The sequence below is a fragment of the Onychostruthus taczanowskii genome, unplaced genomic scaffold, assembly GCF_017590055.1.
Source record: "Onychostruthus taczanowskii isolate IOZ18803 unplaced genomic scaffold, ASM1759005v1 scaffold20, whole genome shotgun sequence".
In the NCBI taxonomy this organism is placed as follows: domain Eukaryota; kingdom Metazoa; phylum Chordata; class Aves; order Passeriformes; family Passeridae; genus Onychostruthus; species Onychostruthus taczanowskii.
The window spans coordinates 971,404-996,734 of record NW_024499240.1 but is presented as its reverse complement, the minus strand read 5'-3'; the positions used below and the strand labels follow the sequence as shown (position 1 = coordinate 996,734).

General features: G+C 34.4%; 1 protein-coding gene across 2 annotated transcripts in view; it reads right to left on the bottom strand.

The window, feature by feature from the left end:
* Positions 1-1,259: 1,259 nt before the first annotated feature.
* The window catches only part of PSMD14 (proteasome 26S subunit, non-ATPase 14), a 45,963-nt gene continuing 21,891 nt past the window's right edge, over positions 1,260-25,331 (bottom strand). For both annotated transcript variants that reach the window (XM_041403577.1, XM_041403578.1), the window contains exons 6-13: positions 25,105-25,224; positions 23,906-23,976; positions 22,784-22,934; positions 10,829-10,936; positions 7,642-7,716; positions 5,114-5,239; positions 3,873-3,935; positions 1,260-1,685 (exon numbers count right to left, since the gene is read on the bottom strand). In XM_041403577.1, coding sequence (XP_041259511.1) covers positions 1,587-1,685; positions 3,873-3,935; positions 5,114-5,239; positions 7,642-7,716; positions 10,829-10,936; positions 22,784-22,934; positions 23,906-23,976; positions 25,105-25,224 — 813 coding nt within the window. In that variant the 3' untranslated portion in view covers positions 1,260-1,586. The remainder of the gene's footprint in view (positions 1,686-3,872; positions 3,936-5,113; positions 5,240-7,641; positions 7,717-10,828; positions 10,937-22,783; positions 22,935-23,905; positions 23,977-25,104; positions 25,225-25,331) is intronic.

The window sequence follows — 25,331 nt, the reverse complement described above, 5'->3', positions numbered from 1 at the left end:
GCAGGTCCCTGGATCAGCTCCTGCCCCATCTCACCCCGGGCGTGCGCAGCCGGCAATGCGAGGCCTGAATGCAGTCCTCCTCAACCACCCGCAGGTTTGCAGTGGGAATCTCCAGAAAGAACTTCCATTTAACTACACGCAGGCAAATGTGGTTTGGTATGTCTCCATTTTCCCAGTCTGATATTCCACTGCCTACTGTGGGGGCAGAGGGAAGGCCATAAGGAGGGCAGCTGCAAAAATCTGCATGTTTCCCTCTGAAGTAAGTGCATGCTAAATATACTTTGAGAGAGAGTTAGTCTAAAATAGTAAATTAAAAGGCCTCAATAAGAAATTTCAAACAAAAGAAAAATCTTTGAATGGCAAAGTGTAAGTAAATATGGGCATAAGCCAGAAAATAAGAAAATTTAAGGACTATTTCCTTAGTGTGCAAATAAGAAGTCAATTTTTAAAAAATTATCTTCAACAAGAGATGCAGATAGTTTTGAAATATTTGCCTGCCACTACTGTTGCTCTTTATTAATAAAACCCCCAAACCAACAGTAAAGAGAAAACTTCTGCCCAGACAAAAGAATCAAATCAGCCTAAGCAACATCCAACACTTGAAAAAAAGAACCCTAATGAAAAATTCCAATCAGTCCCTGCCCAAAACCCAGAGTCACTCCCCAAACTCTGATATTTGGCTTTGCCTGCTTCAAACCAAGCAAACCACCTGCCTTCCTGCAAGTGTTTCCCTCTCCAGTCAGCAGAAATGGTTTTACATGTCATATTCTAGCTGGGACTCTTTCCACATATTTATATATATGGACATCTCATGTATGTTCTCTCACAGGAGGGTGGATTCATGTAACCTAGAACAGCCTCTGTCACTTTAATGTTTATTCTCAGAATACTGCTATTTATGACACCACTTGTGAGAGTTTTGTGATTCAGTTATCAGCAACTGAATTAATTTCCTTTAGGTCAGTTGTCTTGTGTAGATATTAGGATTTGAATAATACTCAAAGGGAGCTGACAGAGGAATTTTCAGCATTTTTGGTTTTGTACATCCTCAGAATTCAGCACTATGATTTTTTTAGTTTTAATCTCCGTGAGAGTAACTGGTAATCAATGGGAGCCAAATTCCAGTAGAGAATTTTTGCTTTCCTAGCAATTAGTATCTCAGTAGTTTTAAGTGGGGGGAAACAAATGTTTACTAACACTTTTTCTAGTTTGTTAATTCCCGCTGTCCTTTCTCAAAAAACACTGTCCAGAACTTAAAACAGATTTGTAAATGTATTTTTATTATGTTGCAACAATCAAAATATATATGTACTACTGATTTTCCCCCCTCCCCCAAATATTAAATGAAAACATACTCCATTTTTTCCCACATTGTATTCTTGAATGCTTTGGAATCTGTGAGGACCCTGACATAAAGAAACTGAAGCAAATGCACAGTTAGAGACTGAGAGGTGTTACAGTGCTGCACTTACATTGCAAATGAAGTCAGATGTCTCCGTTTAATCAAATAGAGCCTCAACAGTCTCTGTTTTGTATTAGAAACAATAAACAAATATACACAGAAAGTATCACCAATGGTAAATCAGTTATTTAAATACAACTGTATCCAACATAGCAGCTAAACACTGGACAATGTTTGAGGTCATCAGCACATCCACATGCTCTTCTAAATGACGTTTAGGGTCCTGAAATACAAAGGATGCCATGAGAGGAATGACTGAAACATGTCTCTGAAAGATTTCATTTACTTCAAGTCTATTTAAGATGTCTGTGAGTTAATGAACACAGGCCAGTAATGCTCCTAAATTTTCCATTCTAGGAAGACTGAGCAAGTGGCTGAATTTCCATGAACAAAATTTTATTACTTCATGCTAACAGTTATGTTGAGGATAGGCTTAGGAAGTAAATTTCTATCCAGCATATCAAGAGTAATCGTGGCAGCTGTGAGTCAATTTTAAGGACAACACACAACATGTGTATTTTACTATACATCTCACTAAGGCAAATATTTTAATCTTAATTCTGGTACATTGCAATTTGTTTCAGATCTTTGCAAATGTGTGTTCTAATCCTGCGAAGATTCAAGCATCATCTAACACAGTCTTTGAATAGTTGCATTGACTGCAAAACAATTAGTGTATCCATACCCACAGAAACATGAACAATGCCCTGTCAAATGCTCTTAGGAATTGAATGTTAAGCCTGAGTAGTTTTCAGAAAATACATATTTTTACACACTATTACTCAACTGATGTAGGCATTTGTGGGCATCTGCATGCAACAATAAGATTATTTCTGGTTGAAAATCATACCCATGCACTTCAGTCTCACCACTGATATGAAATATTTAATCTCTAAATACTGCAAAAATATCAGGAAAACCTCAAAAAGACGTCTAAACTTTATTTTAGCATTATTGTAGTAATTCTTGTGTGCAAAGAAATTAAAATATGGAAGACAATCATGCATGGGAGTTGTAACCTCTTTAAAGATGGAATTAAGTCAAAATGTAATGAACTCATCTCAATTTATATAGAAGAGTGCTACTGAATCTATGTATGCTGCCCTTCTTAAATAACTCCTTTTCAAAGATCAGACAGGTCTCCAATATTCTTTCGGTTCCTAACAAATTATGCACCTAATAACATAATATCCCTACTGTGTGGCTGAGTGGCTGCTTGTTTACAAAGCTTTTTATCTAAGTTGCATAAAAAACCCCACTTCAAATTACTTCACTGAACCATTTCTCAATTTAAAGGGAACTTAAAAATTTTATCAGGAAAAAATTCTTTTCTTTTTGAAGAACCGTATCAAAATAGAGTTTTTTTCACATATGCGTAACAACTAGTGAAGCTCAAGTTCTGTTTGAGATGACATCATAACCCTTAAAATACAACCCTTCTTACATATTTTATATGTATATATTTATGTATGTGTAGGTGTGCATAAACTCCATTGTTCTGAATGCTACAGAAATACATGAGTGACTGAACAATAGTGCAGATGTGTTATGACATTGCTGCTAGAAGCTGACACATAAGAGCAATCCAGAATCTTTTAAATTCTTCTACTGCTACTAGCAATACAATAAGTACTGGTTCTTTAAGGACACACTAGGTATTTTAAAAGCTATTCCTTGTTTTCATTGCCCTTCTTAAACACAAGCTCTTACAAATTTCCTTTGCTCTCCTCTTGCTCACAAGAGCACATTTCCTCAACCTTTATGTTGAAATCAAATGTAGAAATAGCTTTTTGTTGAGTCTTTAAAAAGACATTCCATCCTAACATTGCAAAGGGATAGAATGAATTGACTGGGTGTTTTCGGTTTCAGCCATGGTCCTAAACAGTTTTCCTCAAACACCAATACAAAGGAACTCAGCCTACCTGCCAAGTGTGCCTGAGAGCTAAGCACTGACTGTGTTCATGAACTGAAGACAGGGGAGAGCTGGCTCTTTACATGATAATGTACATAATAATGTACAAACACACCACCCTCACCTCTGTTTCCATGATCACCATTTTTTAACTATCTCCACAGTCTGGGTCTCTCTGACACAGACTTGGATATCTTTATGTCTCTCAGAAGAAGTTAAAACAAATGAAGAAGGAAAAGGGAAAACTACTAAATTTCAACACTGTTCCTCAGCATATAATAAAAACACATATAGAACACGGCTTGCAGATATTCTGCCAATTACCCACAGTCAAAGGCCCTGTTCCTTGCATGACCTCCAATAAAAATTAATTTATTATTTGAAGCATTGAGAATATCATGCATGTAGAACTAAAATCACCTCCGCACACGTAAAAAATTAGTATTTAGAATGAACGAAGCATATCATTCCACCTCACTCTAATTCATCACACCTCACCTGCTTGCCAACATTTTTTATTGCCAGCTGTTCAGGTGTCATCTTATCTTCTTCTTCAACAGCCTGTGAAAGAAACACAGAAAAGGTCAGTGTTTCAGATTTCATTTACTTTTCCCCCAAGCCACAGATTCTCAAAATACAATTCTGTTCCTTAAAAAAAAAAAAAAAAAAAAAGAAAAAAAAAAAAAAAAAAAAAGAAAAAGGAAAAAAAAATCAAACAGCAACACATTTCAGAAAGTCAAAAGGAAAGGTACTTCAGCTTTTCAGCAGACGTTTTAATTACTGAGTGTTAGTGCAAAAGATCAAGGCAAATACTTATGAATGGTTTTATTGTCACATATTTACCAAAATGTTAGTAAGCAAAAATCTTAAATGAGCAGTATCAATAGTTAAAGATAGTTGAAAACAGTTAAAATAATAAAACAGAACCAAACCCAGCATTTCTATACTGTTTCAACTACTGGAGATTTGATCTCAATAAACTATTGTTCTGTTTAAAGTCACTTATTTTAATATATTTTGATACTGTTATGTTGCCTTCAAATACAGTGTCTTCATAAAGTTCATCCACTAACTTAACTAGTGAATGTAATATTGAATTTTGGTTGTAAGGACTTCTAAGGAGTTAAAAAAACCCACTTGTTAAGAAATACTAACATGATTAATACTCATAGAATGCTTGTTGAGATCTAGTATTTGTAAGAAATATTTCTAAGTGTGTCAGTATTAAAACAGTATAAGCAGGTGTGATTCCTCTTACTTAAAACACCAATAACAAATTTCTTATCTACACAGAACATTGAATTGGGCTCTGGAATGCATTCTAAATACTTATAGCCTATCTACTAGACTGATACAGATAAATAACCCTTACTCTGCCACAGTGATCAAACAGTCCTTGACTGAAGGATTGGAACATTTGACTAACTGCTCATTTTGATCTACAGAAATCTTATATTCTTGTCACAAAGTAAAAACACAAAATCACTATGATCACTCACATTTAAAAGCAAAGCATGTAACTAAACACTTTGACAAAAGTTTAGGGCAAAAAGTCTGGTGGCAGTGCCTGAGGAGCTAATCTGGCAACCTCCCACAGAAACCATACATAGCTGATTAGTACGAACCACAGTCATTCCGAACCAAGCTTGTAATAATCAATTCCTTCTGAAATTAGACAATTAATTCCTTCATTTCATAAACACAGCTACACTTATACTATCATTATGGGATATGAATACCTTGTTATAATTCTTAGCTAATTCTAACATCTCCTTCACTACTGTTTCATTGAGTTTGCAATGTTCACTGTAGTCCTGAAGTGTCAAACCTTCCATCCAACTCTTCTTATGCAAATTTAGCAGCATCTGCAAGACAAAATCTCTTTAGAGCATTCACCACAAAATACTTCCAGAATCCTACGAAGATCTCTTTGACAGGTAACCGATTTATAGTAAGAAGAATATAAAAAAAAAAAATTGATCTTACAATGTCAGTGCTTAAATAGAGGAAATACAATGATAAACTACTCTCCTAAAGTAGAAGATAGATTTGCATACTTTTTAAAGATTGAACTTCTTGAATGCTAAATATGAAAATAAGGCATGAAAACATGGGTCACATTTACTTTGACAGGAATATGTAGATTTGTTTTCTGTAATTTGTTACTTTTGCTGCAGGTTAAGAATGCACAATGCCTTGTAGCAGGCTAAGAGAAAATTGAATACTTTAGCTGCCATATAGCTGAATAGTTGAAGTTTTTGGCCTCTGAAGAAGTTGAAAAATATTTCAATGTTTGGATTAAATTCATAGAGTAGTTACACAGGCTTCACTGATTATCTGATCTGTATGCAAGCAACTGACAGTTATGACAAAAGAGACTTTGAAAGTGACCAAAGCATGACTTGTGTGTCTTTGCCTCATACAGAATAAGCAAGCATAAAAACCATAGGAAAAAATGTGCAGAGATTTGATGGTGATAAATACAGACACTATTACATGTATTTGAAAGGTTATTTGACACTTTCATGTCATCTTGAAAGAGCAAAGGAACAGCTACAATAGTAATTTCTTTATTTTTGAGAATAAAGGAAGTGTATTTTTTGGATCTCCTGCACACTTGATGACTATAGGGAGGACCCCCTTCAGCACACAGTTTCAGCTTGCCTTCAATTTGTGAACATTTACTAGACATTTCTGAGAACTGCTAATCCCTGTAATTGCTATCACCTGCATAAAAGTACCTGTTTCATCCTCTGTAGAGCTTCCAAGGCAACCTGGCTTTAGAACATGTGAACTGAGTAGAAACTTTGTGTCATAATTTGTGTTAGCAAGATCTTAGCTGCTGACAGAAGGAGTCGTAGGCAAACTGCATATGGACAGTTTAGCTAGGCTATCTTGATTTTAAAATTAAGGTTTGGTGTGATGAGCTCCTAATCTAATACATGAAGCATGTACTTTTCTTACTACAGATGGAGATAACAGATCACCACCATCCTGAGGGGGGTTTGAGATATGTATGAAGCTGCTTTATGAAAGATGTGAGAGAGAGTTGTTACCTCACAGATTAAAGTCTTCCTAACTTGGTCAAGATTATTCTCCTACTTGCAAAGGTAGTAACTCACTTATATAAAGCCATTGATTAAAATACACACTTGGAAGTTCAGACAAGACTGGATTTGGCCAATTGTTACCTTTGACTGGAAACAAATGCAAAAAATGAGCCCCTGGAAGCCTCATGGACATTTCCTGAGAGAGCTGGTTTTGTTCAATCAGTTACTCTTTTCAGTAACGTGAGGTCTTGGAAGTTTGATACTGCACTAAAAATGGTTGTGCATTTCACACATTCTTTCCAACTCCTTAATTTGCACACATATTCTTCCACTATTTGAAACTGGGGTTTTTCTTGTTACAAGTAACTCAGTCTGAATTCTGTGATAAAACTATTCTGACCATTTAATCATAAGCTTTGAGATCAATTTACAACCCTAACAAGGCCATGAAAATGCACAGACATATCAGAGAACATACATAGAGGATAGAATCTGGCTTTTCAAGAATTAGCTTCTGTAGATGAATGTAAGCTTTTCTTCTTCCTTTTTGTTTTCCTGGTTGAGACTCTCAAGCTAGATTTTGCATGTAACCTGAAGAAGTTTGATGCAAAAATAGCAAAAAACATTTGTTGTCAGCAACTCCACAATATTTCTTCTTGTAAATGCAGGATATCTACTGTATTTAATGCAGGACATCTACTGCATCTAATGCACTACTTCCTGATAGTCAGTGACGTCTTGGAGAGTTGCAATCATACCAACTGGAAGTACCTTCTGTCAAAGTGATTACAGCAAATAAAACCCCAACATCCCTTGGTTATATATTCCATTTTGGAAAACACAGTGAAAAATTCTCCCAGCTTCAGGAATTACAGCCTGTGAAAACTGTAGGCAGCTAGTATGTCTTTCAGCTTCATCACTGAAAACTTGAAACTTTGTACAAACTTAGGTACAGAGAACAGCACAACAACTTTCCATAAGGTGGACAAAAATGTTGTCAAACTATTTGTATGGTCATTAGAAGAATGTGATGTTGGAAAGTTTCATCACAGTGACTGTTCATTCAAGTGCTTTCTTGAAGAGAAGCCACCTATTGCAGGAGAGTTAAAACAATTACTGAAAGTAACAGCTGCTGAAATCAGAATATCAAATTGCCAAAAAATTTAAATAGTTTGTATAATGCTTGTGGTACTCTGAATTAGAGCTGAAACAATTACCTTCTGTTCTAGCTCATTCTTCCTGTAGTTGATGGTGATGGAATAGTAATGTCTGTTTAGTCCATGGATTAGTGCCTGCAAAATTTATGGGAGAAACTGAATTAAAATCACCCACTGCTGAAATGAAGAAATATCCGAAGGAGAAAGCTCATTTCAATATTAACATCTTTAAACACCACTCAAATAAAAGAAAAAACACCAAGAAAAAAATGCAGAGATTACAAGGAGATATGAAGTAAATATACCTGGTTCTATTTCTCTTTTTGTGTTCATTAACTGTTCATTAAGTTATGTTTTCTATTTCTAAACCACAGATTTTTTTTTCACACAATAGCAACTATAATAAGAAAAAATGGTTAACTGCCTTCAAACATTTGACCGATACATATGCACAAACATATTTCTCTCAAATCCTTCCTCTCTCAATAAATTTGGTTATCACTCCTATTAAAATATTCTGCTACAAACAAAAGACTATTTGCTATCTATTTATTTATAACCACTGTCAACATTCCCAAGTTCATTCTCCAGGGTACAACATGAAGAAGGATTAACTGAAGCAAGCAAAAATCTCAGTTAGACAATGTGTATCAAATTAACCTTAGATATTGAAACTAGTTTTATTTTTTAACTGTAAATGAAGGGAAAAACCCCCACCTTTTTCACTACAATTATGCCCTCTGCAAACACAATCTGATCAACTGAGATTAGTTTTAGTGATAGCTGTATGCATGTATTTTCTATTTTGCTCACTCGTATTAGATATTTCCTTTTACTTAAGGGTGAGTTGTATTAATATTTGGGAAGGTAAAATTCTATGATCAATCCTCATCACAACTAACAGAGTCTATTTTTAAACAGAATTTTACATATGAAGTTTACATTTACAAACAAGGTACTATAAATCATACATAAAGTATGCTGAACTAGTGAGAAATCTTCTGTTTCACGCATTCCACCTATTAAAGTTTAAAAATATATTTAGAGGTATACAAAATAAATGTGTATTTGCATCCTACGCAACTTAATATTTCAGCATTACAAAATTATCTGTATGAAAGCTGAAAATGTTTTAATACATACATTTTTAACAGATTTCTATTGCAAACACATACAAGGACAAAAAACTACTCAAAAAGTTACCAGAATTAGCACTTATATAAAAGCATTACTTGTGCAACTTACTTTAATTAAGCTTGTAAAATACAGGTTTTATTATCAATAACAAAATTTATAGTTTAAGCTATTAACACTAAGTAATTTCCACTGCCATTTTCTTATCCCACTCAAAGTGACTGCATATGAAGTTTTGGTGTTTGTGTATAAACTCATGTGTAGATATTTAGGAAATTTTCTCAAGTTCTTAAAGTTTGACAAATAGGTTTGCCTTCTCCCACTATCCTCTCCATTTCCTCCCCCCTTCCAAAAACTAGCCTTTAAAAGAATGGGCAAATGTAAAAGGTAAACAACTGTAAAAAAAGCTGTTGATAAGGGAACTCAAGAAAAAAACACACACACAAAAAGGGAGTGAAGCCAAGGCATGTACTACTCTATTATTCTTCTTCTTGAGATTTTAAGTAATGTCTTGTAATTCCAGTTTCTAGCCCAGCTAAAATCAGTATTTAGTTTGCTTCTGTCCTCAGCTGGGTCAGAATTTTATTTAAGGCTTAAAATAAAAGTAAAACAACACTGCAAGAGCTCTTGCAGCTTTAGGAACAGAGTACCATTTAAAATTACGATTTTTATCATAACAGTGACATTTGCAACAGCTCACTGCCAGCTTGCAAAAAATCAACACAAACAAAAACTATCCATTTTAATAACAGAAACCCAAAATCCCATGGCCAAAATACGCCATGCTGTAGTTACAGTGATCTTAAAATAATGAAGCTGAACAATACTGCAGGGGTTTCCAAGGGAAAGCATTACACATGGTCTAGAAAAGCTCAGTTAGAAAAACCTTGAAACACGCAAGCATGGGCTTGCCTACATCCAATCAAGAGTATTAACTGCTTATTTCATACCCATTATTGTTCGCAGTTTTGACCAATTCAAAATTCAAAAGTAAAACACAGCCTCCTGAAGCAGACACACTTTAATTTTAAGATGCCTTTTTGCTAGCATTTTTATTAAGAGCAAAGAGTTTCAATGTAGTAGCAATAAAAAAAACCAACTTATCTTTCGCCAGATAAGGGTATGGTGGTCTAGGACCTCTCAAAGGATGGCTCTCTCAGAGCACAAATTCAGCCATTATTTCAGTTCTGCTCTGACTAGTGGATGTTTTTTTTCTTGGATGTTTACCTAGCAAAATATTACTTCTATTGTTTAAGTAATGGAAACAAAAGCAGGAACTGGGCTTCATGGTTTCAAGGACACATGCCTTTAGAATACATTCTAAGGGAGAAAAGTTTTTTAAAGGAAAAAACAGTGAGGCAGAAGAACGACAGGGATAAAAGCATTAATCACTCCAGAGGGTACTTGTTTCCCGATAGAAGCTATTTCTCGAAATAAAGGCTTGCTTCAGGCTTGAAACTTTTGTTTTTTTTAGTGAAAGTCAACTTCAGAAATCAAACTTTAAATATTTAAGTTTCACAAATGTGTATTCAAAAGAAACATTACAGCAGCAGCCAATCAAGCACCCATTTCATCCATTGAATATCCTCCTCCACCATTTTTTCAGTAAATTACTGCATTACATAAAAATCAGGGATTAATTATGTAAGACACAAGATTTAATCTAGATTACATAATAAGCAAGAACCTCTATAAACTTAAAGTAAAAAGAAAAGAGAGAACTTTTTCCATAATTTATTTGTGAGTAACTTGAAGAAAGATGAGATATTGATAAGCAGCAGTTTTTCAGCAGGACTGAAAAGAGCACTTGTCTTGCATCACATGTTATGCCATCTATCATCACTTTAAAGAGTTTGCATTTCCATAAATTTATACTTCGGTCATTGCTGTACAAAATAAATACATGCATTCACACCTAGGTAGCTAATTTAGGGCTCAGTTTTAAACCCCTCACAGACACATGTCCATTGATGAATCACATCAATTATAAATGCATGTGGAAAAATGCAACAGAGAGAACAATAAATAATTTGTAACCTACTGTTTTAAGTACCTTTCCCAAAAATTGATAAATAAGTCTTGCAATTTACAGGACTAGCAGCACTAGGTTTACCTGGATAGATGGCTTGTTTAGGTGACCCAGATTTGAAGTTGTTTGTCGTGGTTCATGTCCTAAGACCATCATATTAGCATTGATCAATCTGAAGGCATCAATAACAACCTGTAAAAACAAGATGTCAAGTCAATTCTTTTTAGAAAATGCAACTAATAGAGCCAAGCAACAGTGGACAAGGCACAATCAACTCTCATCTGTTTTTGGCCTTTATCCAGAAAATCATTTAATTATAATATTAATAAAAAAGAACCTCCTGCTGGCTATGTGATCAGCACACTACCCTGCCTTGTATTGTAAGGTGACACCAATTATTACCTTTTCCATGGAACTGTAAGTTTTATATACATTATATCACCATATAATATTGAATTTTATGTACACTTACTCTAAGCCTCAAAACTATGCATATGTTTGTCACCTAAATCTTATCCAATCAAAATGAATGACAGAGAGAGACTAAAACTGAAAGTGAGCACAAGCTAAGGGACCAAGTCTAAAGCCCAGTCCTGTCACATCAATTATACTACCACAATACTTGAAATGACAACAAAATTATAGCCAGCAAGGAACTTGCCCCATGTATTCCCTTCTAGTCAGATGCTTTTTGCTTCTTGTGACTACGAAAGGGTCTACAAACTGTCTGATGGATTAAAAAGTCCTTGTCAGTGTCATGCTCAGGAGTAAAAAATAGAGTAAAAGAAAACCAAGGTCATTTATGATTTAAAGGTACATGGTAGGCAGTATTCAGTGCTATTTTACTGCAAATAATGTAAACCCCATCACTGATTCTTCCTCTGTCCTGCGCTAAATTTGTCTATGAAAATTTTTGCAAAGAGAAATTCATGGTCCCATGCAATAAAACTCCCACCCTTGTCCAGAACCTATAGGAGCTGGAACAGACCTAAGAACGTACCAACAATACACTCAAACCCACTCCTACTGTCCTGACCAGCACAGGTTTGTAACTGCAAGAATAATTCTTGTTTAGGTTCCAGTCTTTTAACTGGACCAGTGCCTTGCACATCCACTGAAGCAGTACTGAGCAGACTGCAGTCACCTTGTCTGCATATGTTTGGAGAGTTATTAACTTAAATCTCTTTTTAACAGCTTTACTATAATAATGTTTATTGTTTTCTTCTCTGTACTATGAGCTGGACAACAGATGCATTTACATGGCTGGTTTGATATTTTGAGGAATTAGACTTGAACCTTGTTTACACTGAACAAACAAGAAATCAACCACTGTCACTGAAAGTCTGTACAGAAAGTGACAGTCTCCCACCTTGTTCCAGTAATTTCCTCTCCATTTATACAAATATTAATAACTAAATAATGTGTAGTTTTTAGGATTAGAAGAAAACACATTGAGGTCTTTCATGTGGAAATTAAATTAACTGGCAAGTATTTATAATAAAGAAAAATCATCAGGTGCAAACAGAAGAACCCCACAAACTTGTCACCAGTTGTGATTTACTTCTGAGACCCAAGTGAGACAGTGGTGTTGACTGAGTGCCACTAAGGGCTATTGCTTGGTCTCTCAGCTGCTGGCTAGATCCACCTGCATATGCCATGTTTTCAAATTGCTTGCAGAAAACCTTCCAAAAAAGATCTTCTTTATTAACAATGTTCAGTTGTGACCCAATTAAAGTGAGTTACCAGTGATTTTTTTTTTCTTGACAACAAAAAAACCACAATTCAGATTAAGACTGCAGCAGAAGTGTGCTATCTGATACCGATGCTACAAAAAAAGGAATTACATTTAGAATAATTCTCAAAAATATCTAAACCAGTTACTATACATCTATACATTCCTTCTCATAACATAAGAAGTAATAGGGTTTTTTTCATTTTCTACAAATTTTCTCTATCTTAGAACACTTCTGACAAGCTTTTTTATGTATCTTTGTAGTCCATTTTAACCAGATGCTCCAATTTATCAGCATCTGGAAATGTCCAACCATAACAAACAGGCAGTATAAATAAAAAGGTCAAGCAAAGCAAGGCAAAAAAAAAAAACAACCAAAAACAAGCACACCAGCAGCTCTCCAGAGACTAGCTAGATAATGGAAAAAAACCTAAGCAAGCAAAAATTTACCCTGAGGAGGAAGAAATGTGAACTTGGCAGTATACTAGAATGACAAGGAGTTGCTTTATAGCTTACTAACAGCCCCACCTCTAGACCTGAATTTAACTGAGAACTTCACTAGACAACACTGAGCTTATCCAGAAAGAATGGCATTGTCCAGCATGGATTTGTTTTGGGGCTTGAACCATGTAAAATTAAAAAAAAATATTAAACTTTTTTTTACAAGAAAATTCAGTATTTTGGTTAGCATTTTCAATTTAGCTAAATTTCACATTAAAATATGAGAACAAGTTCCTGAATTATTTATGAGCGATACTGAATATTGCTCAAACGTCTCAATTCTGACCAGAAGTAACTTTCACTATGTTTAGGGTATAAGCTGCATGGGAATACACTGCACTCTCTATCTGTCCTCCTGAAGGAATGACATGCAAGTATTTCCTAAGTAGAATAAATACAAATCTAACAGAAAGCAGTATGAAAAACTGAAATCACAAATACCAAATATTATGCTTTTAAAAGGGATAAAATTACAATTCCTACAGTCTCGGAGGGGTACAAAAAGTAGATGTGCAAATGCTATTTTTTGTCTTAGTTGCACTCTGATGACCAATGGCAACTAAATACTTTAACTACACTAAGATTAAAGGAATTTGCTGCTATCACTATAGCAACCATCTTAAAGAAACTAACATGCTCAGCAACCTGGAGGCTAAATTTAGACCTAATACACAATAAAAACATAAATACAACAATAAATTCTACATATTAATTTCTATGAAATGTAGTTGCTTTTTTCATAGTGAGCATAAATCAGTCCCGCCTTTGGAGGATTACATAAAAATAAATAAACTCATTAATGTCCAGTGTACTAATGAGCAATGGGTGAAGTAGGTGTTAATTATGCCACAGTAAGATCCACGAAAAAAGCCCCAGTGAGCACTTGGAGGTGTGCACAAGCTGAAGTATCCTCTCTATATTTGTGTATTTCGAAGTACAGAATGATGCAGACTGATGACAGAAACACGGTCACCCCCTATTCTATGATGGAAACTTCAGACACGGTATTTTGAACAAAGAACTTCTAAGGATTAATTAAACCCAGCACGAACCACCGCTCTGTTGCTTAGATTTTTGTTGTAAAAAGTCAGTATTTCCCAATCAAAAAATTTAAGCTTTCATTGTACTTAAAATTACCTATAATACAATACAATATAATACAGCTTGTACTTTTCTAGTAAAAATTTGTTTCCAAGCTTCATGCTAAATTCCTTTCCTAAAAAGACATTAAAAAGTTAATCAGAAGTCTATGTTATTGGGATGTTTTCCAGAAATTCCAGGGGAATTTTTTTTAAATGCACTTCCATAGTGCAACTCTTTCACCACTCTGACCATTTAATTTTTCCTTGTGTAAGTGTCTCCAGACTTTTCAGAGGTCATTTCAACAGCAGACAGCTTATAACAAAACCATTAGCAGTTTGGCTAGCTTAAGGAAACCTCTTACTTTCCTTTTTTGTTTATTATCACTGCATGAATCTGCAGCATATGAGAGTTTATAATTTCTCAGGCTTGTTAAATTCATGTTAAAGGTCTGTTTTCTTGTTGAATAAATTTTGTTCATATAATGCTGCCTATTTCATATACTGAGTCTTTAATAGCACCTTTGGTCTATGCGCAACTCACAGATCAAAACAGAGGACTAAAATAGGGGTTGATGATGCTATTTACATGTGTGATTCCTGCTGTCTTCTTGTTAGTAGCTTTAATATAATAGAAGACCTTGTCTGTTTTGTAATTAACACATCTTTACTGGAGAGATATTTGGAAGTGATTGCTGTGAATATACTGGTTAGTAAAATAAACACAATCACACACCACTTTCTGTTATCAGACAAATTTGTGAATTGTACACATTATACTCCAGATCAACAAACTGTGATATAACAGCCAAGTAGAAGACACATTTATATAACCCTTTATTTTTCTGAAAATATGTATTCAATCTGACCTTGCAAATATAATTAGCTTGTGGGATGTGTGGATTTCAGTACCATGGATGCTTTACTAATTGCAGTTCTTGGAAATAGATACTAAATATTTGGAAGCTGCCAATACAAAATAAAAACTGCATCTTTTTGTACATCTGTCTTAGCTTCAAAATGCATAATAATCTAAAAAACAATAACTATACAGTATTTTTTTAGCATTTGTCTGGGGTCAACAGCCCACACTAGAGTCCACAGAATGTATTTTTAGGAAGAAAATTTGCAATTATGCCCTGTGTAAATTTCAGAACAACTATAATTAATATGATTAAAATTTACTCACAATCTAAAATGAGCACTGGACACCTCAACTGCTAGATAGACAAAAATCTGGCCTCTTATAGTCTTCACACAGTTATTAAAAATAATGGCTTAATGAAAATTTAGGGTATTTAGTAGCCAGACTTTTTTAGCTTCTCCTCAAAGTGTGAATGCCATCACTCTTTAGTTTCTTACTATCAGATACTGATGATACTTGAATAATATCAGTTACTCTAAAACAGTCATCATAACTTTGTGGGGTATTTAAAAAAATTAATTCAAGAGTACTTTACACACTTGATTCTTAAATCCCTTTAATATTAAATATCCAAACAATACTGAATTAAATAGCTTCCTTTTTCAAGGCCCACTATATTTTAGTGGTAAACTTCAGTTAGGCATAAGTCAGCCTTTATTGTTTAAATTTTTTAAAAGATCTAACATCAATATTTTTCCAGTGAAGAATCTATGGCATATGGTGACTATCTTTAAAAATGCATTGTATCCTTGGAATTCAAATAGCAATGTATTGTTTATGCCATATGTTTATGAACAAACACACCAGTGCTTAAAGACAACTGCAAAGGGTAGAGTGAGGTTCTGCCAGGTGTGGAAAAAGAAGTAATGTCCCATCTAAAATCTCTTTTATCACCTGCAACTGACCTGTTATCAACTGCTTAGTTTGTTTCTAGATTCTTTAAAAATGAAATGGAACACGTGACCAGAGAAGTGCAGCTCAGGTTTATGACCATTTCGTTATTTATGCTGCCATGCACTGTTAGACAACTACAAGTGAAGAACATCTTCTGTCCCCTGCAAGCCCACAACATAAAAAATTCAAAGAAATCGTACTTTTTATGCCATTTCCAATGAAAAGCACTAAGAACTGAAACTGACTCATGCCAAATGCATATCACTGAATTGCTGTGATTGTGAGTTTGAAGTTTGCAACATGGAAATTATTTATAAAATGTCAATTTTAGCTCTGGAAAACATATTCCTAGGAGTATGTGCATTTTCCTTCTCTGTCCTTGGAGAATTATTTACTTGTGGTCAAATCTGCAGTACAACTTCAATATCCATACTGGAAGGGGAAGAGAACTACAGCATAATACATTTATCTTGACAAGTGAGGGCATGCATCCATAACTCCCATGTAGCGGAGCCACAAGTTTTAAAGCTATAAGCTTTAATGAAGATAAATGGACTATTCTACATCCACCACAGCAAAAGGAAATTAAACATTTAATACTTTTCAATTAAGTCTTAGAACTTTCTGTTTTAGTGAAGGGCATGAACTCAAGTAACCTATGTAAATGGTTTAGTAGGTAAACATACAGGACTTAATTAAATCATAAGCCCAAAGAACATTACAGAACAAATTTTGGAACATTAGGATTGGTACGAACAATTTCAGCACTCCATTGAAAAAATAGGAGGTGAAATATGCAAAACGTGTTAATCTGGATATGTATAACCACTCTAGAAAACGTAACAAAACAGTGGTGCACTGACAGTAATAAAATTATGTAGTTTATGTCTAGGTTTACACAGCCTGAACTGAAAACGCCAAGTGACCCACACTGTGACGCAGACACAACTCCTCTCCCACAAATATGATTCTCCAAGCAAAAGAACATCAATCTTTACTGAATCAACAGTGATCAAACCCAGCACAAACATACAACTTCCTTACTCTCCAAATCAGGCTCCTGTTGAAACCACAATGTTTCTGTCCAGTCAATGGCAAGAAACAGGACATTACTGTGAGAGTATCTAAATGTGCTACCCATTGTGCATAATATCCAGAAATGTACTCTTGACATGTCAATCACAACCACATACTGGAAAGTTATGGTATCCATTTTAGAATTTTTCATTTACAATAGCAAAGTATTAGCAAATCCAGTTCTAACAATGAAAGTTGTTCCAGGTATAAAAGATTCTGACAAAATCGTAGGTATCACATTTTGAAATACATTTTCTTCTAAATGCTATCTGTATAATGATTCACAATAAATAGACGTCTATAATGATTCACAATAAGCACATCTCCAAAGTAGTGACAATACAGTCAATTCACTGTTTTGTTCAGTTGTTTTTAACCACTTTCAACTGTGTTACTTATTTTTAACTGTACCCTAAAGACTGATGAATTCATGTGTGTCTAGGGAAGACTAAGTCAAACTAAAGATCAAGACAAATGCATGAAGTGGGGAGGAGGAGTTAAGTACATTAAAAAAGCCTTATTAGATGGCTCCAATCTGCCTACACTTATCACCAGCTTAATTCTTAATGGGCTATTTTAAATTTCAGACATTACACTAGTGTCTCCACACATCTCATTTCAAGGATTGCTCTTTTTCTACCTTTCTACCTAAAAACAAAGCCTCTTTAAATCCTGTGGTTAATTCAAACAAAGAAGGGAAAAAGACAAGTTCAAAGGAAAAATAATAGCACTTTGATAAAAGACTGGAGGTTTAAAACCATGCAATATTTCAAAAATCTGGTGTAAAACATGCTCAGCCGAATAAAGTCTTATGGCTAGATGGCAATTCCAATATTCAGGAAATTAATTGTTAAATTGCTGTCTGCTATTGGTTTCAGTGTTTTAGACTAACAAGTAATTACCAAATTATGAAACCATTCACACACAAATTTGTCTTGATAAACTGGGAAGACTTGCAGCACAAAAACGGAAGTCACCAATCTGAAACAGTGTAACACACAGGCAATTTAATCTAAACTGGAACATAAAAGTAGCAAAAGAGATCAAAACTACTTGCAAATCACTATTTTTATGGTCAGCATGGAGCAAAATGACTATCTATTACTCTGAAGAGTAAAAAAACTGAAACCAGGTATTAACAAACCTGTAATGCTCATATACATCACTAATTATGCAGAGGTTGTCACTTAGATTTACAAATACCAATGGACAAAAAAGGGGAAAGAGATTGCTAAAATAAGTCCTCCAGCTCTCCTCAGGGTTTTCATTTTCTATAAGGAGGATAAAACAAGCACGTATCTTTCTCTCCCTCCAGAACAGGAACTTTTTTCATACTTCAAAAATTACTAAAATAACAAATGATAAAGTTCAGCACATTTTTTTGTCCTTTTTGAATAAAACTCTGAAGATCTCATAAGCTGAACAAAAGAAAGCAATTTTCAACTACCAATAAAAAGAAACTGCATGCACAAAATGGTTTCAGACTACAGCCCACATTCTGACTCTGAAGTAAAAAGCCTTCCAATTCCAGAAGAGGTTGCTTGGACCACAGAACAAGGTTTTTCAATGATATATGTGGCAGGAGACAGTAGTAATCAACTGAAAAGAGCAGCTGCTGACAATATCCATAAAAAGGGAAAAAAAACAACTGCAAGAAAAATAAAATATTGGAACAGGAATTGGCATAAGGCTGTTGAATCTCAAGACTCAAGTGGAGAAAACACTAAGTGAGCTGACCTGAACTCAGTGCTGAAACTGTGCTCACCACTAAGTTGGGCTAGATGATCTACAGAGATCAAGTAGCATTACTTTGGTTTACCAGGCTACCCAAATGTACGTATTTATTTTCTTTTACCATCTGAATGAGTTTAAGATAAGGATAAAGTACCACAGCAAAATCCTCTTACAAATGTGGCAGGATCTGGTTTTAAGCACAAGATGAAGATGCATAGCGTATTTGTTTTTATCTGTCTGAGGTGACCGAAACAGAATTTATAAAGACAGAATTGCAAAGACAACTATTTTCCCCAGCAGACAATTAAAAAAAGAATTTTGCCATAAACCAACAGGTCTTCCTACAAATACTTCAGACAGTGCCCTGCTAGAAAAAAATATGGCTTAACAGAAATGAAAGTTTGCTGTAGGAGTAAGAGATTTTGCTACCAATCCTGCTAAATACCACAAGTGCCAACAAGTTTCTCAGATGTACAAAATGGACTTCTGACAATATTTTGGATATTTTATAGATCCTTATGCAAGCAATTATTAATCAAGGGAAACCAGTTAACTCTCTCAGAAGAACAAAACATTGTAAATGGTGACTTTGTTATAATAAAGATCCAAAGTTTAAAACAGGTCAAAAAAGAAAATACCACCTTTTTTTTTTTAATTTAACAATACAGTCAGTGAGTGCAATGCAGTAAGTTAATGCTTTTGGAGTTAAAGCTACTATGTTACAGTGGGTTTAGTATAGTTATATTTTCCTTAAGAGGTGATGAACAGCTGCTAAGTTAAGGTCCAAAAAAACACATTTATTTTTAACATTTGGCAAAGGTTTATGGTTCTCTGTACAGACATTTCAAAGTGTATGTTGGAAATAAATATGAAATGTCAATATTTAGCTTTATTCCAGATCTTTAATGAAATTACTGCTTCTGTGAAATATTCTAAATATGTATTACAGCTTCAATTGCACAGATTGGAAAACTGGAGGGGATAAAAGAAAAGTTTATTAGTAGGTATAAAATGAAACAACAGCTAGCCAGGTTGTCCCACTGGCCATATTTCAGCATGTTTACTTTTACTTCATTCAAAGAAATCAAGCTAAAAAAAAAAGGTCAAAACAAAGCTTTTCCTTTTTGCGTTCTGAGACCACTGATCTTCAGTTAAAACTCACTGCTCTGTTGTGAGTTTATTTTACAGACAACTAAAGCACTATTAGCCTAAATATTGCAAAATATGGTACACAGTCATGAAAAAACCTAATTTGTGTGCAAGAATATGTATGTAGAGTAGTAAGATCAGTATTTGGAATTACTTGTCCTTCATGTATCCTGCTATATTTATGCAAAAATATCCCAATCCTAAAATGTCATTAAAGTAGTTGGCATTTAATCCACAGATCTATACGAGGGGTTTATTTTTATATAAGGATTTTCTATGACTTTTTATTTTTGCTCATTGGCTTTAAGAAATAAAATTAATGGTTTGGTTTTTTTAACTGATGAGAATCACAGGTATATTTATTGTTAAACTGCAATCATACATCCCTGTGCTATGTAGAAAACGTGTATGGAGACAAGGCAGTTAACAAAGAAGTTAACAAGTTTTCATTTTCTACAGTAACAGACTGCTTTTTAATGTTTTAGCTAGTCAAGGTGAACCTGAAATTCCTCATCAGAATTCACTGCAACTTCCTGACACATGAAAATAACCTCTGCCCCAGCTATTCTTCACTAGCACAGCCGTGACTGCTTCACTGACCATAAACTATGGCAATTTATATGGGCATGGACTTGCCCTGAGGCAGCTTTAAAATTAGCTAATGTGCTATTTTGGGCTTTGCTTTTAAATACATCTCATTTCAGACAAAACATGCCATATTAAAATCTTCTCTACCACATGTTCACTATATTTTTTTTTGCCAAACAGTCCTGCTAGTATAAGGTATAATGAGTAATGATCTTGGACTCATGTAGCTAAAGCTGACCAGTATAATGGTTACTACACCAGCAAAATTACCTCTGCAAGTGGCTCTTCATGCTGGCAAATGCAGATACTTTCCTGAAATAGGCAGAGCTCAGGCTCTGTAGCACACAAAGAGGCTCTGCGTGCCATGGTAAGTTAGCCAGGCACACGAAGCACTGGAACCTCACCTAAGAAACCCCCTTGAACAATAACATATCTGTTCTTCTCTCAGTTCATCGACAATCCAAACACTTTTTAGTGTAAGTGATCTTGCCAACAGGGATCATAAAACTCGAACACATTCCACATCTTCCAAATCAAGAAGTTAATTACAAGTGGTATTCATAATTTGGGAGATTCTTTTTATTTCTAAGCTTTAAAGGATGCACATGCCAGAAACATGACAGATGTAAATTTTTTTTAACATGAAACCTGAGAGCGTAATTTAATCTGACTGTAGCAGCTAAAAATGTGTATGAAAAACAAACATTACAAGACTTCCAGTAATCTCAAGTACTGGCAGCAATGCCATAAGAGCAGCTGTAACTGAGAAATGCTTAGATGGACAAAAATTTATTCACATTCAAAATAAATATACAAAGATTACTTTATTGAAGATCTCAAAGACAGACATCTATGTCAAACAACAGCGGCAATAAAATTATTATAAAAAGAAACACTTAGTGAGCAAGTGTGTGGTATGGCTTATTGGGAGGCTTTTCTTCTTCACAGATTTAATAGCTACTGAGGTCTAAATTAATTACTAATAATAGCCTTGACAATTATATTTTGACAAAACAAAAAGAATCTTATTTCAACATTTCGACTGCAGTGGGAAAAGAAAAGTTCTAGGAAAAATAAGTTAGGAATAATTAAGTGTTCTACTGAATCTTACACTCCCCCCTACCCCAAGACTATCTGTTTTTTCTTTCTTCTCTTTACGAAATTTAAAAAAGAACAAAATTTATACAGATGTCTAATACCTTCCAAACAACCAGAAGCTAATAATTATTTATTGCCTGATACATAAATGTATTTGCTATAAAATTCAGAATTTTAAAAAAAAGAAAAAAAAAAACAACTGATAAAGCAACTGTAGCTTCAGAACATTCTGCTATGAAATTAACTCACAGTGAACTCATAGTGTTTGGTATCTTTAATAAGATCTGCCTCACAGGAAATATGATACTACAGTTTTATAGAAGATGAACACTTTTGAAATATTTATAAATTTACATTAATATCATCCATATATACCATGATGCATTTCAATAATTATTCTACAGTACAATGGGAGTGCATGCTCAAACAAAACACCTCAGCAGTATTTTAAAGCAGTAAACCACCTAACCAATTTCTGTACGTTCTGTAGTTTTTCTAATCCACTCTCCCTGTGGTTGAGCAAAATCGAATTGCCTCTCACATTTGCAGACAGCTCTGTGAAGGTGATAATAGAGCTGCTCCCTGCTGTCATGAGGCAGGAAATAGGAAAATGGCATATGGGGCTAGAAAGAAATAAAAAGAGAACTAAACAAGAACAAAAGAGATTTCAACAAAGGACAACTATAACCCAATATGCTTTGCAAGTTAAAATCTCTTTTCATAATAATTTAACGTACTTAATCATTTATCTGCACACTTCTCAACAATTCAAATGCTTGATATCAACTTCTCTGTAAAGTTTTATTGCCCAAAACATTTGGAATAGAAATTTTAATAAAAATCATCATATGCAATGCCTGCAAATCAACGCATTCTTAGTACCCACGTTAAGGGGCTGAACCTATTCCAATCTGTTAGTAATTGATCTCAGAATTTGTAGCTAAAATTTAATACATAAAACAACGTATACTTGGATTATTAGTTGTAAACCTGTTGAGTGATACCTGAATAGCAAAATATTAAGAGAGGATTATGATCGTTTATGTGTACTGATAGTATCAAAGCCTGTTTAAGGACTACTTATGTAAGCTGCAGAACAAACTGGAAGCGATCTTTTCATTTACAGTGGGATTTTGGTTTTAATTTTTTTTTTTTTGGATACAGTATGGGCCTCCAAAAATCAAGTACTTACACATATTTACAGCACTTCTGTATTAAATCTTACTGAAGTACCTTAAAAATAAAAAGCAAGCCTACTATACCTTTCCTTTTACACTCTGAATGGGATCCACCACCACAGCAACAGCTCTTTCTGATAAGGCTTCAAAGCTCTGCTGAGTATTGATATCTACACCAGACAACCAACAGCCAAAGCCAGGATGACTATGATACCAACCAACTACCATCTCAGGTCTGAAACAAAGAGGATATTGAGATTTTTAAAAATATAAACACTTGTCACAAGAAGAAATAGGAACATATCAGGGCATAAATTATGATGAGCCTGTGAAAAAAACACCATTAGTAATATTTAAATTACACACCATAGTATGGTGAAAACATGGACATGAATAAATGCGACAAAAGAGGGCAATCATTAAGGGATACATATTAGCAGTGGTAGATCATGCTTTCAGTTTTTCACCCTGTTAGCACACCTTCCCTGAACCAGTTTTTACCCTTTCAGCACTTGAGTAAATATCTACTCTTTAACTCCTTGGCGTCGAAGGTTGAATTTTTCACGGCAGAAAGTCCATTTCAGACATGGACAACAGGAACCAACGGTGGGAAAGGATTAAATATCAATTAAACCAGCAGCAGAACTAGGAACTCAGTCAAAAAGCAATTTGCACTGTTCTGTTCAGCTGCTGAGCCTTTTGCTAACATTAATTTTGAAGTTTTTCCCACAGTAAAAGAATTTGAGCAAGCAGACGACAACTGTTGAGAGGTAGGAGTGAAATAAAAATTTGTTTAAATACTAGGATCTTTTGCAAAATTATTTTCTGTTTCTTTTCACTAAAATTGCTCATGAGTAAGCTCCAGTTTCAAAAATTCAAAAAAATTTATTTAAAGGGTTAAATTAAAAAATCAATCTTTTAAGCAGGTGCTGTGTAGTAATCGCCAATGCTAAACTGAGCAGCACTCTAATCTTTCTGGGTGATAATCAAAGCTGTAGGTTTAACAGGAGTGACAATCTCCTGACAATTGAAATGCATGAGGGGGACTGAATTACATGCTATGCTACTCACCTAATTTTTGGGGCAATTATTTATTTTTAAACATTATTAATCCTTAGATCACAAGTTTTGCAGAAAGGCAGCCATTTCTTCTAAAAACCGTTGAGGGAGTACTTGTGACTGTCAGCCCTCTTTACAGTGCCTTACCTTCCCGTCTGTTTCAGCATATCCAACATTTTTGCTTGAAATACAGGATCAACTGCCTCCACACTGACACCCTGATTTAAAAGACAGACAAAAATTATAGTAGCTGTACATGAAGCAATATTATTAAAAGACAGACAAAAATCACAGTAGCTGTACATGAAGCAGTATTATCTTTTAACTTGTAACTTCACACAAACAAAAATATTCATAAGCATCTGTTTAAAAAGGCAACCTGAATACTTTAGTACTACATGACAGAACACCCTTAAATGCAAAATATAATTTTTAGAAATGTATTTCAATGTGATTTTTTAAATGCTGAAAGATTATTTTGAATTGCTATTTAAGTAATCTTTACTATGAGTAAACATGATTAAATTTGACACAGGAATTCACCTTTTTCTCCTCTGTTTGGTCTGCAAATTGTGGCCTGTTGTTTGTCCCAAGATCAGCTCTACACGTTTTATTCAAGATAAATATCACACAATGACTTTTTGCAGATTTTTGTATTATGCACATGAATATACTCAGGACAAAAGGATTTGAAAATTTCATTGAGTGCAGCTCTGAGTTACACAGGAATTATCCCATGCCTTTTTCAAGAACATTTCATTCCAGTTACACAAAACAAAGCACCATAAATTCCAATTATGCCCCTTGACTCTTCACCTCTTTAATCTGTTCATAAAATGGATATTCTTACTCAAAATTTAAACACTTTTTTTTTTCAAATCACAGAACTAACATTTAAGAGACATGCAACTAAGATCTGTTTAAGAGAGCAAGTCTGAAGTATATAGCACCATCACAATTAAGGGCATGATACACTTCCAATCAAACCTTTTACATTTTGAATATTTCTGCTGGCTCATAGTATATGAGTTTTGAAAGTTATAAATTGATATGTCTTACAAGTCATGTAATACACTACATTTATACACAAAAAAGGACTAATATCTGCATAGATTGCTATAAACACTTAAGTACTAGCTTTCGCTCAAAAAGAAGTTTTGACTACATTTCTTTTTACTGAAACCCTTTAACCATTAGACTTGTTTGCATTATAACTCATAGCTTATACCTTCAGATTGCTTCAATGAGGTAAAGCACAAAAACCTTTTAAAAAATAAATTTACCCTAAGGAAAAAAAAAACATACAAGCAAATAAAATTATCAGGGTCTAGATGTGAAGAACTCACCGTTCCAGACTGTGGCATTGCAAAAACATCAATCACTCTCACAGTATAATCATCAACAAATTCCCCAAGCATCAGACCCATAACTTCCATAGGGACACCAGCACGACCATGCTTCAACATCTGGAATTAAGACCAAATGACACCATATGTTTAACAGAAGGTTCAAATCTGATTTGAGGTAGTTTTTTCAGCCTTTGTTGATCTCTAGCTAATTTGCAACTTGTAGC